The 14,940-nt window shown below is 40.9% G+C and overlaps 2 protein-coding genes across 2 annotated transcripts in view; one reads left to right on the top strand and one right to left on the bottom strand.

Moving 5' to 3' along the window:
• LOC119744861 (solute carrier family 12 member 2-like) overlaps positions 1–4,010 on the top strand; it is a 33,665-nt gene extending 29,655 nt beyond the window's left edge. The window contains exons 22-23 of the mRNA XM_038221040.1: positions 18–85; positions 1,190–4,010. Of these exons, the coding sequence (XP_038076968.1) occupies positions 18–85; positions 1,190–1,325 (204 nt within the window). The 3' untranslated portion in view covers positions 1,326–4,010. The remainder of the gene's footprint in view (positions 1–17; positions 86–1,189) is intronic.
• A 2,119-nt stretch (positions 4,011–6,129) lies between these two features.
• On the bottom strand, positions 6,130–6,531 carry LOC119745126 (complement C1q subcomponent subunit B-like). Its single transcript, XM_038221350.1, has one exon. It carries the CDS (start codon positions 6,529–6,531, stop codon positions 6,130–6,132), a length of 402 nt encoding a protein of 133 aa, XP_038077278.1.
• Between the last annotated feature and the right edge of the window lie 8,409 nt (positions 6,532–14,940).

Raw genomic sequence — 14,940 nt, 5'->3', positions numbered from 1 at the left:
TTTGTTTTTCCTTTCAGACCAACAGACAGATACGGATCCGTGAATTGCTTGTCCAACATTCCCAGGAGGCAGAGCTCATTGTCATGTAAGTACGCAAAGCCACTACTGACTCAATAGACTCAAATTCATTACAACTCTCATTCTGTGCTTACTGCACTAGCACAGAAATTCTGCGCTATACCTGCACGCACAGTTAACACATTTTTTAAAAAGGTAATTATTTCTTACTGTTTCTCAAAAAAAGATGTTGTAGTGCTGGCAATTTCCATCAAAACAATGAGTTGCTAATCTAACGGCACTACTTTACAGTTACCAGAAACCTAACAGAAAATTGCATTAAATCCAAATCATTCAGTAAAATAGGGGAAGATCCACCTTTAGCTGAAGCAGGGAGGCGGTTAGCTGTCAAGTGGTGGTGGGGGGGGGGGGGGCGGGGGTGAGCAAGCTACTCTTTTCTGCACAATATTTTTGTTATTGCGAGGGGGGTGGTTAGGCCACCTAGAACCACCACTGTAAAACCAAGTTGTTTGTTGGACAGATCATCAATGGAATGCCCCGGGTTTGCCCATAGGCCCGCCTACCTTTGGTTTGTGTAAATTTCTCACAGCGCTTGTGAATCAGCCTGACTGAGCTACTGTGATCACCTGATCAAAAGTGGTGATCTGATTGATCAGTGCGCACCGTTTGATTCTTTCTATCGTGTTCTTCTCAAATTGTTCTTGACCAATGTTGAGCGCAGAGCTGTGCGATGATGGTGTTGTTGGCTATCTCTTTGGTGGTACAAGGCTCTGTCAACAGCGGACATCTCAGTAGATGTTCCATTGTCTGAGACTCTGTTCCACAGTCTTATGTCGTTGGACCTGTAGTGTATCCCCACTTGATGAGTGATTCCTTACATCGGCCAACTCTGGTGCGAAGGCGGTTGAGTGCCTTCCAAACAGGCCAGTTATTCTTGGCACCTGGAGGGAGACTTTCAACAGCTGGGATTTTCATGTCCAATTGTTATGTGAGGTTGGCGAGATTTCCATTCCACGTTTTGAGGCGTGCCTCCGCTGTAGAGGTATGAAGGGGTCTTACAGTTGACAGAAAACTCTTACGTGACTTGAGTCAGCTCGGTGGGGTTAAGTGCCCGTTTGACTGACATGCCGTAACTGGGGTTTTATTATAATTTTTTATTAATTTCTTGCAGGAGTCTACCTATTCCCAGGAAGCGCACCTGTTCAGCCTACATGTACATGTGCTGGCTGGAGACGCTATCCAAGGATATGCCTCCCATACTCTTGCTCAGGGGCAATCAGACAAGTGTTCTTACGCATTATTCATAAAGCAGCGACTGCTGATTTGCATACACAGTGCATTATTCATGAGAAGTATTTGCAGTACATTAGGATATCTTATGCAAAAAATCAAAGCACAATTTGCATAATTTATGCAATATTAAAATAGTCAAAGGGGGTCGATGTTTTTATACATTATAGCCCGATAGGTGGAGTTGAAGATTAATCATTGAAGAGCTCAACAAAGATTTTAACTTGTGCATACTGTATAGCTAGACATTCCAGATTTTCATGCAATGCATTATTGATGAGAGCATCGGGTTTATGTCGATTGCAAATCCCTGCAAAGATGTTCTGTTGTGTTAATTAGTCAAATTGCACTGACAGGTTCAGCTTATGTCTTTAAAGAGTGTATTTTACGCACAGGTATATTTTGGGTGTATTTTGATGTATTTATTTTAGGCATTTTAAAAAATTATAACTTACAAATAGCTATTTTAAATTGTTCTATGTTATTAAATAAACTGTAGATATTTTCAGAAGACACAAGAATGCACGTGTTATAAGTTACATTAGATGGTTGTGTACAGGCAGGGTTCGCCTTAAACTTGTGGACTGGTGAAATTCGGTTTGGGTTTGGAGATTTCTTTCTTTCATTTTTAAGTTCATATTTATATTGAACCGGTATAGGGCCCTATTAATGTCAACAGTTCCCTTTTTTTCTCAAAAAGTTAAACACAGTGTTCTTTATTTCAATAAGTTCGGCTGTCCCGAAAATACTGAATATTCGAATATTCGATCGTCAACTGAATATTCGCATAGCTTTTTGCCGGTTTGAATATTTGAAAACAAAGAAACTACACACATACACACACAGCTGTGTTTGTTACTTTGTGATACAGTTGCGGCGTTTTACCAGGTGCAACTTTTTTGTTTGGTAGACGGTCCTTTTTTGTCGATTAGGGGTGTGCAGTTACGGGCAGTACATGAACCGGATACCCGATTGATCAATATACGGGTACCCGTTAAAGAAACCCAAGCCAAAAATTCGAATCTGGAAAGTTTCTAAAAGGTTCATAAAGGTCTGCATGATAGTACTACCACATCGGTGCGGCAATACAGCTAGATAAGGTGTATACAGTGAACTCTTTAGCTATGTGGTAAAAACTGCAACTTTCGCAAGCATCATAAAACATGAGGTGGTTTCTGTTTTCCAGTCCATGTATCCTGTTTTTCATTTTTGAAATGTTCCCACTGACATTCGAAACATGTGTTTTTTATTGACTGAGACGTTACTAAGTCATTTGCAAAGTTGGTTACAGGTACTCGATTCCGTAATCTGGAAACTGTTCCTGACATTAACGGCAGGGTACACCGGTACCCGGTTCCGATGCACAGCCCTATTGTCGATGGCTGTTTGTTGTTTCTAGCCCTTTAGCAGGTCAAAGCCCTTGGCAGTTACAAAATATTAATTGCAAAACACTCCATATCAATCACAGCACATGCATTTTAAGTGGCACACTCTCCATGCTACTTTAAAGTAACCAGTGCGGCACACAGCTGCAGCTGGCATCTTCGAATATCCGAATATTCGGTCAAACACAGTTTTGAGTAATCGAATACTAAATTATTCGAGCATGGACAGCCCTATCAATAAGAAATCTTAGACGAACTTATTTTTGCTTTTATCTTAAAAAAAACACAAAGAGAAAGTCCATCTAAAGTGTTACATAGTTTGTCCGGAAATTCTCAGGCATACATGTAGTACCATGCTTTAAATTAATGTTCATTTTTGGGGGAAAAAATCTTTGTCGAAAAATCAGAGCCATAATGGACCAATTTCCCATATAAATAGTATATTTTATTAGTAATGTATAATCATGACGTAATGTGAGTGATTTAATTCAGACAACTTTTTCAAAGTTTGGTATTTTAAAAGTGTTAAAGTATTTAGCAACAATATCTAAGTCGCAATATTCATACGCTATTGACAATTTATAAAGTTCATGGATTTTTTTTGGGGGGGGGGAGGGAGGGGGTGAGAAATATAATTGTCTTTTAATTTTCGTAATAATTTTAAGTCTTCACTGTAAATTTGTAACCACTTTGAACCAAAGGATCACGAACCACATGAAACCAAATTCACTCCAGCATTTTGAGATGCTGTTTTTTTTTTTTTTTTTTTTTGTAATTTCATGCGTTGGTTCTGATATAACTTGACTTTTTTTAAAGTTTCAATCGTTGTAATTTCTCACAAGACCGCGAAAGCAATAACATTTTCAACATAACTGAGTAATTCAACACCATTTTACAAACTAAAGTACATAGGACAAAGCCATTTTCTAATGAAACAGTTTTGAACAATATCTCGGCAAATATTGGCCGGTAATTCCCTTTTTTTTATTAACTCTGGTCCTGGGTCACATATTATGCTAATAATTACACCTTTTCCTGCGCATTTAGGAGGAGCCATTCCATCCATTTCATAAATCGTTAATACTAACTGAGGCGATCTGAAATATGTCAAGGTTTCATAATTCTAACAAAATATCTACATTTTGTGGCAAACTGTTTAATGTGTTTACATTGATGTGCTTATTCATTAAAATTTGGAAAGGTAAACTCGTTAATTTAAAATTACGTATCAAAATAATAGTCAATAAAAAAAGTCAACTTGAAATACCATAAAGTGACCCCATTTTGTGGTAGCTTAGGAACGAAGGACATTTCCAACCGGTTTGTTTGTATTTATTCATTTCGTTAAGATTGTTTCTTTACCATCTAACGGGCTCACACTGTCACTGGTGTTTTCGGAGTGAGTCTTTCTTTTCTTGAATGCAATAAAGTAATGCTGGTTAAGAACAACAACAGTCTTGAAATAAGTTTGAGTCTTTTAATCAAGAAACACTTGCCACACTTTTTGGGCTTCAACTCTTTCCATTAATGTGGGCACCTTTCTTTCTTATTTTTTTTCAACTTCCGGTACGTTTTTCACACATGAGGTCAAGCAAAAGTATTCATCAAAATTGTTGTGTTTTCGTAATCATCAGAATGAGGCTTTGTACATATCTTTTTTTCATAGCCAATATGGTTACATAATTTTTACAGTTTACAAAATTAAAAATAATGCAATCATTTAATAAAAATCAGTGAATTCTACTTTTCCCCCAAAGCACCCGTAAACTGCAACAATTGGATGCAAGTTCCAACGTCTCGACAAATTGCTATGAGCAGCATTGCAGTAGTTCGGACAATAATTTCAACAAAATGGTCCTAACATGTCGTGTGGTTGCGAAGGCCGATTCCCAAATGTTAAGTAATACTTTATTTGAATGAAACAACATGCACACAGACATGTTGATGTTCGCGGGCGAAATCTTTGGAAATCAATTTCTCCCGTTGGGCCGTTTGGAAGACTGTTCTTCATGCAGCTTTCAGGGTTTGTTTTCCTTTGAATGATCCAACTATGTGCTGAAAATCGTTTTGATATATTCAGTACTTTTCGTTGCAAATGGAGAAAAAAATAGGACTGGGTACGTGCATTTTCAAAAGTTGTAACACTGGTGTTTGTAATATCTATATCAAGCCTCACGAATAATAATAAGGTTCCTATTCATTATGGTGTGCTATAAGAAAAATAGCAGTATCGCCCAGCTCCTTCATAGTCTATGTATTAGACCATAATGGCGAAAACCGTCGTCTATTACATTTGAGCAGATTCGCTGATTAATTATGCAAGACAACCGCATCTTGACCTCTAGATTTTGACCAATCAGCGGGCGCTTTCTTTATCGGGTAGACATGGATACAAAATAAGCCACGTGTCACGCGCTCTGTTTAATTTTACGCGATATGCGCCCGGCTGTTGTATTACAAAACACTGCATTCGAATTGACCAAACAAACTATAACCATTAGTCCTGATTTTGAAATGAAATGACGTCACGATTTAGTAAAGTCGACTCCGATTGGCTGGCGCGCGGCTTGCATATATCTGCATGTTTAGACATCAGACGTTATACAGGAGACTTGGCTCCATTGATAACGGGTGATCACGAGGTATATTCATTAATAAATATCACCCTTTTTTGCCGGCTTCCGTTGGTCGACACCGAGAAGTTACACCGAGTGATGCTAATGAATATGCAAATATGCGCTTCGTCACTGTTGGAACAAAATCAGCCAACCTGAAAACCATGCACGTGAGTTTGGTCGGCAAAAAAAAATCCTCGTCGAAAATTTTCCTGGAGAAAGTTCAAGGTGTAACACAAGCGTTCGCAACAACAGATTAAGCTGAAATTCGAAAGATACTTAAATGATATCAGTGTTAAACTATATAACAACTTGTGGGCCCAGGGATTTCCAGAAATTTAGATAAATACATACTCGAACGATGTTTTCACAACTTTAACGTCAGTTTTACCAGTAACCAGTATTGACGTTTCGGCATCAATGACGGTGATTTTGTCACTGACGTGAAGTTTAGAATTTCTTCTTCCGCTCTAATTTAATATTTCTGACTATGATTATTTCTTTTAATTCGTTGATTTTTTTTGGCGGGGGGGGGGGCGTTGGGGGAGCAAAATGGAAGCCGATTAATTTGTCTTTTCGGGGTAAAGCAGGAACCCACTGAATGACGTGCAGTGATTGGTGGCATCACCACTCGCCTTACCGCGCAAGGTTAGATACACCGCGTCTGCACGCTGCAGAACCAGCACCGCGCTTCCAGACAACTGAGCATTGTCGCCTGCATGATCGCCGACAGTGGCAGAGACAACTTTGATGCCATTCTTCTTGAGATGGACCCAAAGGGTGCTGCTGGAACCTAACTGGCACACAGAAAACGTGAACACTTAGCTGCCCGGCACACTGCACGTGAATGTGCCAGTCCCGAGATCGAAGCTGGTACCCGGCAGAAGCGTCTCGGTCTCCTGGAAGGGCAGACGGAGGTCGTGACTTGTGGATGTTAAGTGGCTGGTCCTCACCACGGTGAATGCTACCTGTTGATTGGAGTGGTCATCACGCATCTCCCCTGGCTCACCCTTCTGACCTTTGACTCCAGGATTCCCGGTTGGTTCAACTGGACCTCTCGGACCTGTATCACCTTTTGGCCCTCGGAAAATTGTTCCTAAAACAGGTCCCAAGCTACCTGTTTCGCCCGCCTGATTCGCAGGACCATCTTTGTCTGAGGGAACCGAGGGAACCGGCGTATGGCCATCGTCGGTTGAGGCAGCCGGCCAAAGGTGCAAGCCCATAATCCCATTACTCCAAGCTTGGAGCTCGACAGAGTTACCTAGAAGGAGGGCGATTGAAAGAAAAGCTGCCACGCAGATCTTCATTCTGTATACAGAAAAAAAACGATTACACTAAAACAAGTGAAGTGAGAACAGGTACAAAAAGAGTAAGAAAAAAAGGTAGAGTGGAGAAAAATATTGAGGTCAAATAAACTGGAGAATTAGTCTAAAACTCATGACATTCCGCGGTCATTTGAAAACATGCATAATGACTAGGGATGTGAGCAATCATTATTCGAAGAATGCGTTCGGCGTGATATAACAGTGGCGTATCAGCGGACAAGCAGAGACTAAAATTTAGGAAAAGCCCAGTTTTAAAATTTGGTTAGTAAGGCAACTATGGACAACCCCTCAAATTGCTTTCGTTATTATTTTGCTCGCCGATTAAAGATAGGAAAGGACCACCAAATTGCGGGGGGGGGGGGGGGGGGGGCACTAGTATGAACATCTGATCCCTCAAATTTTCATTAAAAGTCCACTTCTCCGTGAAAAGAATCTTAGATGTTTCACGGACATTTACATTGGGCTTATATAGGGCTAATCCTGTAAGGGTATTTTCACGGTGTTTTAATGGCCCTGGCCACTGAGGATTATCATTGGTTATACATAACGGTACACTGGGTCTATCTCCACGGTAAACAAAGGGCTTTCTTAAGGGTGTTTTCTCGGACTCCTAATTTGGCTTAATATGTTGAAAAGTCCGTGAAAATGTAGTTAACTGTAATTTCAAGGGAAAATGGCTCTTTAACGAATGTTTAAGGGATGAAGATGTTGCCGGCCGGACTAGGGCTCGCCCCTGGTCTTGAAGATTAAACATCACACCCACCTCGATGGTACGTTCTTGAAGATCAAGTCCAAGAAGAGATCCCAACGAGTTCAGTGTAGGCTGAAAAAAACAACAACGAAAACCGGTAATTGTAAAGACGCTACTAACTCAATTTCACAAGAAAGTGATAGGGACCACATTAAGTCCAGCTACCAGACTCTATATGTCACTTCGTGGAAAACTGACAGCGTTGTTTACGCGTTTCACGAAGTGACCTATCTCGATGCGTCAGTTCGTGAAATGGTAATGTTGCATTTTGTAGAGATAGGTCAACATTTTTAATTAGCAGAATCAACTGAATTAGCTAATTAGGCCACTTATGAATTTGAAATTTTCAGAAAATAAAGATTTCATCATGCATAACCAGAATATTCTAAAAACCCAAATTCGTCTCAAAAAATCAAATAGGTCAGTTCGTGGTACGATCGACGTAAATTTAAGAAGCACACAGACGGCCGTACCCACTAAGCTCCCCTTGGCACACGCACACACTATCCACTCCCACCCCTTGCACTGGGTGTTGGCCTCGTGTTTTGCTCATAATAGTTTTGGCCAGCCATAAGTGCTTTGAAGGCTTGCCCCACCCCTTGCACTGGGTGTTGGCCTCGTGTTTTGCTCATAATAGTTTTGGCCAGCCATAAGTGCTTTGAAGGCTTGCCCCACCCCTTGCACTGGGTGTTGGCTTCGTGTTTTGCTCATAATAGTTTTTGCCAGCCATAAGTGCTTTGAAGGCTTGCCTCACCCCTTTGCACTGGGTGTTGGCCTCGTGTTTTGCTCATAATAGTTTTTGCCAGCCATAAGTGCTTTGAAGGCTTGCCTCACCCCTTGCACTGGGTGTTGGCTTCGTGTTTTGCTCATAATGGTTTTTGCCAGCCATAAGTGCTTTGAAGGCTTGCCTCACCCCTTGCACTGGGTGTTGGCCTCGTGTTTTGCTCATAATGGTTTTTGCCAGCCATAAGTGCTTTGAAGGCTTGCCTCACCCCTTGCACTGGGTGTTGGCCTCGTGTTTTGCTCATAATGGTTTTTGCCAGCCATAAGTGCTTTGAAGGCTTGCCTCACCCCTTGCACTGGGTGTTGGCCTCGTGTTTTAATCATAATAGTTTTTGCCAGCCATAAGTGCTTTGAAGGCTAATTGCCCCGCCCCTTGAACTGGGTGTTAATTGGCTTCGTGTTTGGCTCATAATAGTTTTTGCCAGCCATAAGTGCTTTGAAGGCTTGCCTCACCCCTTGCACTGGGTGTTGGCCTCGTGTTTTGCTCATAATAGTTTTTGCCAGCCATAAGTGCTTTGAAGGCTTGCCCTAACTCTTGCCCTGTGTGTTAATTGGCTTCGTGTTTTGCTCATAAAAGGTTTTGCCAGCCATGAGTGCTTTGAAGGCTAATTGCCCCGCCCCTTGAACTGGGTGTTAATTGGCTTCGTGTTTGGCTCATAATAGTTTTTGCCAGTCATGAGTGCTTTGAAGGCTTGCCTGCTATATTGCCCCCCTCCCGATATCAAAAGCTTGATATGTCTCACTGAGCCAAATGAAGTGGCACTTGAGCAAAGATCGCATAGCGCACCCCGTCACTGTTCAAAGTTAAAAAGATTCTTTAAAAGTGGAATGAAATAAAGTTATTGAGAGTCGGCTTGGCATTGCTTGATTTTGTAAAATATCGCAAATTTATTAGTCATCGAGAATTTGGAAGACTTAAACTTTGACTTTCAAATATCGAGCCGTTCTGGTCTCGACGTATCTCGAGTTCTCTTCATAAGATAGGCTTAACCATATGTACATTATTATGTCTACTTTATAAGCATTGTATTTTTTTCAGGAAATACTATATTTATTTTTAATTAAACTGACAATAGGGACACTTTTTCGTTAGTAATTAAATTAAATATCAACGTCAAGAAATATTGAGGTATAGCCTATATTAAACAAAGCAATAAATTCAATACATGATGAATTAAAGGTATATGGGATCATCCGCCTCTGGTGCATTTTATTAGTTTCCAATGAAAACACACCTCAAAATCCAAAGGAGAACTATTAAAACCTAACCTGTTGAAGTTTCATCTCAGTGGATATTACTCTCTTTGATTCTTTGATAAAACAGTAAACACCATGCACAACCTTCTGATTAGTCTACACAATTTCGTCCATTTCCAAACCAAATCAGTCAATTATTGAGTGACCGTTGGAAATCACCTACATTTCTTGATTTCCTTTAAATACGAAAGCCTGGGAGTGATGTCACGGTGCCGGTTTAGTATACCAATCTGATCTTTAATCCATGCAAGCTTTTTGATAATAATTTGGTAGGTTACTTTTGGGATATACAACTGCAATGATCTAAGGATGCCATTAGTCACTGCATAAACAATGTCTTAAAGATCAAAACTACATCATCGGATCCGCTCCTGTGTAACGGACGCAGTCCTATTGGAGATTGATGGCGAAGCACCCGGTGTCTTTATTCAAGATGTCCATGCCGAAAAGCCGGAGCCGGAACAGTGCGCATGCGCGGACGCGGGTTGGCGAGAGCTCGATGCCGCCCAGTCCGCAGCAGACCTTGTAACCAAGGAAACCCTTGCAGGAGCTCCACGACGGCTGGTCCACTGCGGAGAAATCGGTTGACAGTGTACAAGCAAACTGTTGCAGTTTACCAGTGTCGGTGAAAAAGCGCCCACGAAACACTCTAAAAACTGTGTTTAGCAATAACACTATCTTGCTATCACTTTGTGAACATGTTTAGAAGCTATGATTTTGCGTCCAAATCCTAAACATCCATGTTCAATAGCTAAACATTATCAATCCTTACTCTAAACATGTTCAGTATTTAAACATGTTTAAAAACTGATAGCAAGAAATTTAAAGTATTTAGAAAAGTGTTTAAATGCTTAACCTAGTTTTTACAATGTACGGATTCACAGAAAACACCCTCTGTGTTGACGACCGGGCAGCCAAACATGGCGGCCAACATATTTATTTGTTAGTTGATTTTTATGTTTACTAATACATCAATGCGAATCCAAGAATGTCGTAGTCATCTTGGTCCAAATCCCTCAGCTGTTGTCCCATATTATTGTAATAGAGCATTTGCATTTTCACTATTAAATAAATCGGGTAAAGGGTCAAATTATAATTTGGTGGTTTAAGGGTCAAACAATTACATGCTTTTTGCTTGTGTGTATGGTAAAGCCACCCAAAAGGAATGTTCCATAAGGCAGTATAGGTGAAGGAAAATGGAATGCATAGCAACGAAACTAGAACAAGGAAGTGGACAAGTCCAAGCCTCCACTAAAAAAAGAACAATTATGGGCACTTACACCTTATGCTCTCCTCGATTATTGTTGCCCTTCCCACCTTGGCTTGTACCGTCAGTTTAGTGTCGGGTCTGCTGTATTTCACGTTCACGCAGGCTTCGGGGGCAAAAATCAAAACAAATAAAGCTATCACTACACTGAGCCATGTGTACTGACTATTATTACGAAGAGAAAATTAGTTATTGCCTAAAATCCAGAATGGAGATGGGCACATGAATGTCTACTGTTTGAGTATCAAAATCGTGAAAGATCAGAACTGATTTGGATCTGTTTTTTTCAGCGACGGAGGGAATTATGGGTTGAATTCATTGACGAAGGCCTATATGATTTAGTCTAGTAAAAGTCCCGTCTCTTAACAAATACAAAAATCCTTACTCTAACTGGTAAAATAAATTAAGCTGATTTGACGGATTTTTCTCCTCATGTGTCTATACGTCATGCACTTAAAACTTTACAAGCACTGAGCGGCTATATGTATATTGGCAGGATTTCTGAGCAACATGGGGGGGGGGCGGGAAGGGGGTCAGAGGGATGGACACCACCTGACCCTATAGGGCGCTGTATATAGATACGGGCACATAATGCATATAATATGGTGTGCATATACATAATATGTGCAATTACGCCTATTTGTTTTTCCTAATGTGCTATTTTCGTGGTAAAGATGATGAACAAGCAATATTGTACAGCTATAAAACCATTTGGAAAACAATAATGTGAAAATGTTGGTATGTTGGGTAAATTTCTATATGTACTGGGATAAATTATTGGGGGACATCACCATTGGCGTCCCCTGCCCAAAATTATTGGGGGACAAGGTGTTAGGTTTGCAGCGAACTTTTATGCGCTCGTCCCCCGCAGGGGCGGTTCTATAGCTGTCAGGAAACAGGGGGGGGGTGTAGGAGGTTGAGCGAAGGCGTGCTAAAGGCATGCCTTGCTATAGCCTTGGTCAAGGCGCTAGTTGTTATTCATCCAGCCGTAGCGCGGTAAATGATATCTTCGCTAGCGCTATGCATGCAGTCATATGTCTATGCATGCAGTGCATTAAAAATACAGCGCGAACAGCGACCTCACGCGCCACTATTTTTATGCAAATCAGTTGGACCCGATCTAGCGCCTTGGTTCAATCGTCCATGTGAGGTTTTTGGGGGTGGTGCTCATTATGTTAATAGCCTTAGCTGACCTTAAATGTCGTTTGCTTATTGGTCGATCGTTGCGTGGAAACTTGCATAGTGAAACGTGCACCGTACATAATACATACACGTACACATTGTGTGTCTCTGCACACGGCACCAATGCACAAAAACTGTGGTTCCTGTCACGTCTGCAAAAGGCGGAATAGCTGCAAATAATTTGATGACGTCCGGATTTACCAAGGTGTGATTGGACACTCCACATATTAGCCCCGCTTACATTATCTGTATTCGCATACGAGGTCGTGCGCTGGAAATCTAGCGCAAAGTAAAGAAAAACATAAGCTTTTGCCGACGATTGAACCAAGGCTCTCGATCGTCCCCAACTGATTTGCATAAAAAAATAGTGGCCGCATGAGGTCGCTGTTCGCGCTGTATTTTTACATGCATGTGCATAGCGCGTGAGGATATATGCCGACGATTGACCGCATACGGGACGAATAACGACGAGAGCATTGACCAAGGCTAGCCTTGCTATGGAGATCATACATTCCTTTAATTATCATCAGTATATTTCGTGTGTGTTCGTTTGCATTTACAATGACGGCCACCAAAGTTTATTGTGACGTAGCTAAAGAGCAGTCCATAGTTAAAGACACTCCTATCAATTATTACCTCTTGGGTGGAGACGTCCTATGGTGATGCCGACGCAGCAATGGCACATAATCCCATGGCAGTCGCAGCCGATGAGCTGATGGTGATCCTCACCTGAATCTTTGCCATCTAATCACGAAAGGAGATTATACCTTGTTCATTTCCCAAACATCGACTCCGACACCGGGTTCGGCTTCATGGTTCTGATTTTCAGTAAAGCAGAAAATGGAGCAGATTTTGAAGCTGTATCTTTCATTGCAAGAGCCCAAGTTTGTAGTCGAGGTACGGGTGATGAATCACTAGTCATCACAAATCCGTCACAAGTCATTCGTTGCAATGCAACCTTTGTTAGTCCTTTGTAAAACTGTTATTGTTCACTCTCTGGCATACTTGTGCCCGGACATGTGAATGGACCCATGACTTTATAGCCCAACCTGTCCTGCATACTTATGATCCATCATAATAAAATACATTGACTACATCATTGTCAGGGCCCCAGTATCATAAAAATCCGAGTCCGAAGCCGATACTAGAAACCAGTCCAATGTTTAATAAACATCTCCTGGCCCGAATTTGAGCTAGAAAATTCCATCTTTCCATCAAATTAAACACATTCTTTTCAAAGGGATGCAAACAATAAAGAAAATTGTTTAACTTGAAATAGTTAATGCAGAGGGCCAGCCTAGTGCTCTCTTTGTACCTTATTCACTGACTGGCTATGTCTCACTGACTACCACTTTTGACTGGACAGTGCTATTGTATAGGATCACCTATATGCGCCATATAGATGGGCTATGATCCAACGTATTGTGTAGACCAGATGCATGAGGACTTAGAGAATAGCCCATCTGAATCAATTGAAAAGTCGAGCTCTGTGCAATCTGCCGGACCCGCTCTTCTAGGCTTGACTTAAAAGTTAATTTGCAGTGCATATAGACATAGTGAGATGACATGAATATTTGTAGAGGAAACTTTCAATCCCGGTCATGTCTTTAAATGACCCATGATGACCAACTATACGCGCATTACAAAAAAGATATATCCGATGCTCAAATGGCATGGTATCTCTAGAAAATAATACTTGTTGTCAAGGAAGTGAGAATAACTAACGACCATGTGGTGGCACACTTTTTTAATCATATATAGTTACGGTACCTTTAAGATACTCACCTACAAAATCTGGTGGCTTTTTGAAATTGCCCCAAGCCGTTGCCTGACGAACTACACAGCACAAGACAAGGGAACCAGCGAAAACAAACAGGAACTTCATGCTGAGAGCGCCTGAGTGTACGATAACTTTGCACAACTTCGAGTGGCGATACAAAAAAGGTTTTGCGCGTAGCCACTGAAGCACTGAGGTTTTTATACAAGTCGGGACAGGGGTGCGGAATGACAAACAATAACATATTTGACACTGTTTATTTGCAAAGGTTAATTTTTGATGATGGATTTTAACTTGGTTAATGTTTTATTCGATCGCGTGTCTAACTTCTTTAGAATGGTAAAGTAAGTTATGGTATCATATAAAATTCAACCGCTTTGCGCGCGTCCATGGTTAACCGGTTTAACAGAATAACAAAAACAATGTTAATGAAACAGGTGTTAAAATGTTTGTAACAAACAACTCCAACACCCCCCCCCCCCAAAAAAAAGGCTCAGCATTACACACACAAAAATGCTCGGCGACGACATCGGAAACTACGAGGAAACGGATTCCGCCTCTCTGGCTCTTTTATATCTACGTCAATGGTGATGTACCAGTGTTCAGGCAATTATAGGCGTCGCAAACTTTTACAAAGACCCCCCCTCCCATCCCCCCCCCCCCAAGGTCATCATTCTTTTAAAGATGTCACATTATTGGCATTGTGTTCAAGGGTTGGAGGCCCTAGTTATAAAACAAAATATCAAGCAATACATCCTTAATCAAAGGAACTGTGCACTATCAGTCAACTGTGCACTATATCAGTGATAACTATAACTCACCAAACGAATTCCCGTAAAACTGGTTTCAAATTCAAAATCGTGAACTTTCGTCTCGATTTGTGTCTTGTGTGCAGAAATTTGATACTTTTTTGTATCAACTGTTCAATTCCTTTAAACAAGTTAGTGTAGTTTAGGTTAAGGCGTGTTTAAGTTAAGGTTAATTGTCTTCTCCTTCATCTTTCCTTAACTCTTGTTAAAAAAAGATACATTTATATCGAATCTTGAAAACAAAGGGTGGAATATAAACAATGATTATTATGGAGAGAAATGGCGAACAACAATTTGGCGACAATGAGTGGGTGACAAAAACGAAACAAATTGTGACAGTTCTCTATGAACATTGCACATCGACAGCTATAGGGTTTTGCAGAGGTCAACAGATTCGCAATCTTCACTCTGTAAATATCAGAGGCGACTGGATCGATAACCTTTTCCACAATTTATTCAGCAGTTTCCTAGCAATATTATT

Source organism: Patiria miniata, unplaced genomic scaffold, assembly GCF_015706575.1.
Source record: "Patiria miniata isolate m_02_andy unplaced genomic scaffold, ASM1570657v1 HiC_scaffold_7, whole genome shotgun sequence".
NCBI classification, from domain to species: domain Eukaryota; kingdom Metazoa; phylum Echinodermata; class Asteroidea; order Valvatida; family Asterinidae; genus Patiria; species Patiria miniata.
Note: the sequence above shows the minus strand (reverse complement) of the source record. Positions and strands in the feature narration are given on the sequence as shown.

Bases quoted from the DNA above. Each gene is read 5' to 3' on its own strand.
- LOC119745126 (XM_038221350.1), bottom strand. From the start codon at position 6,531: ATGGGCTTGCACCTTTGGCCGGCTGCCTCAACCGACGATGGCCATACG.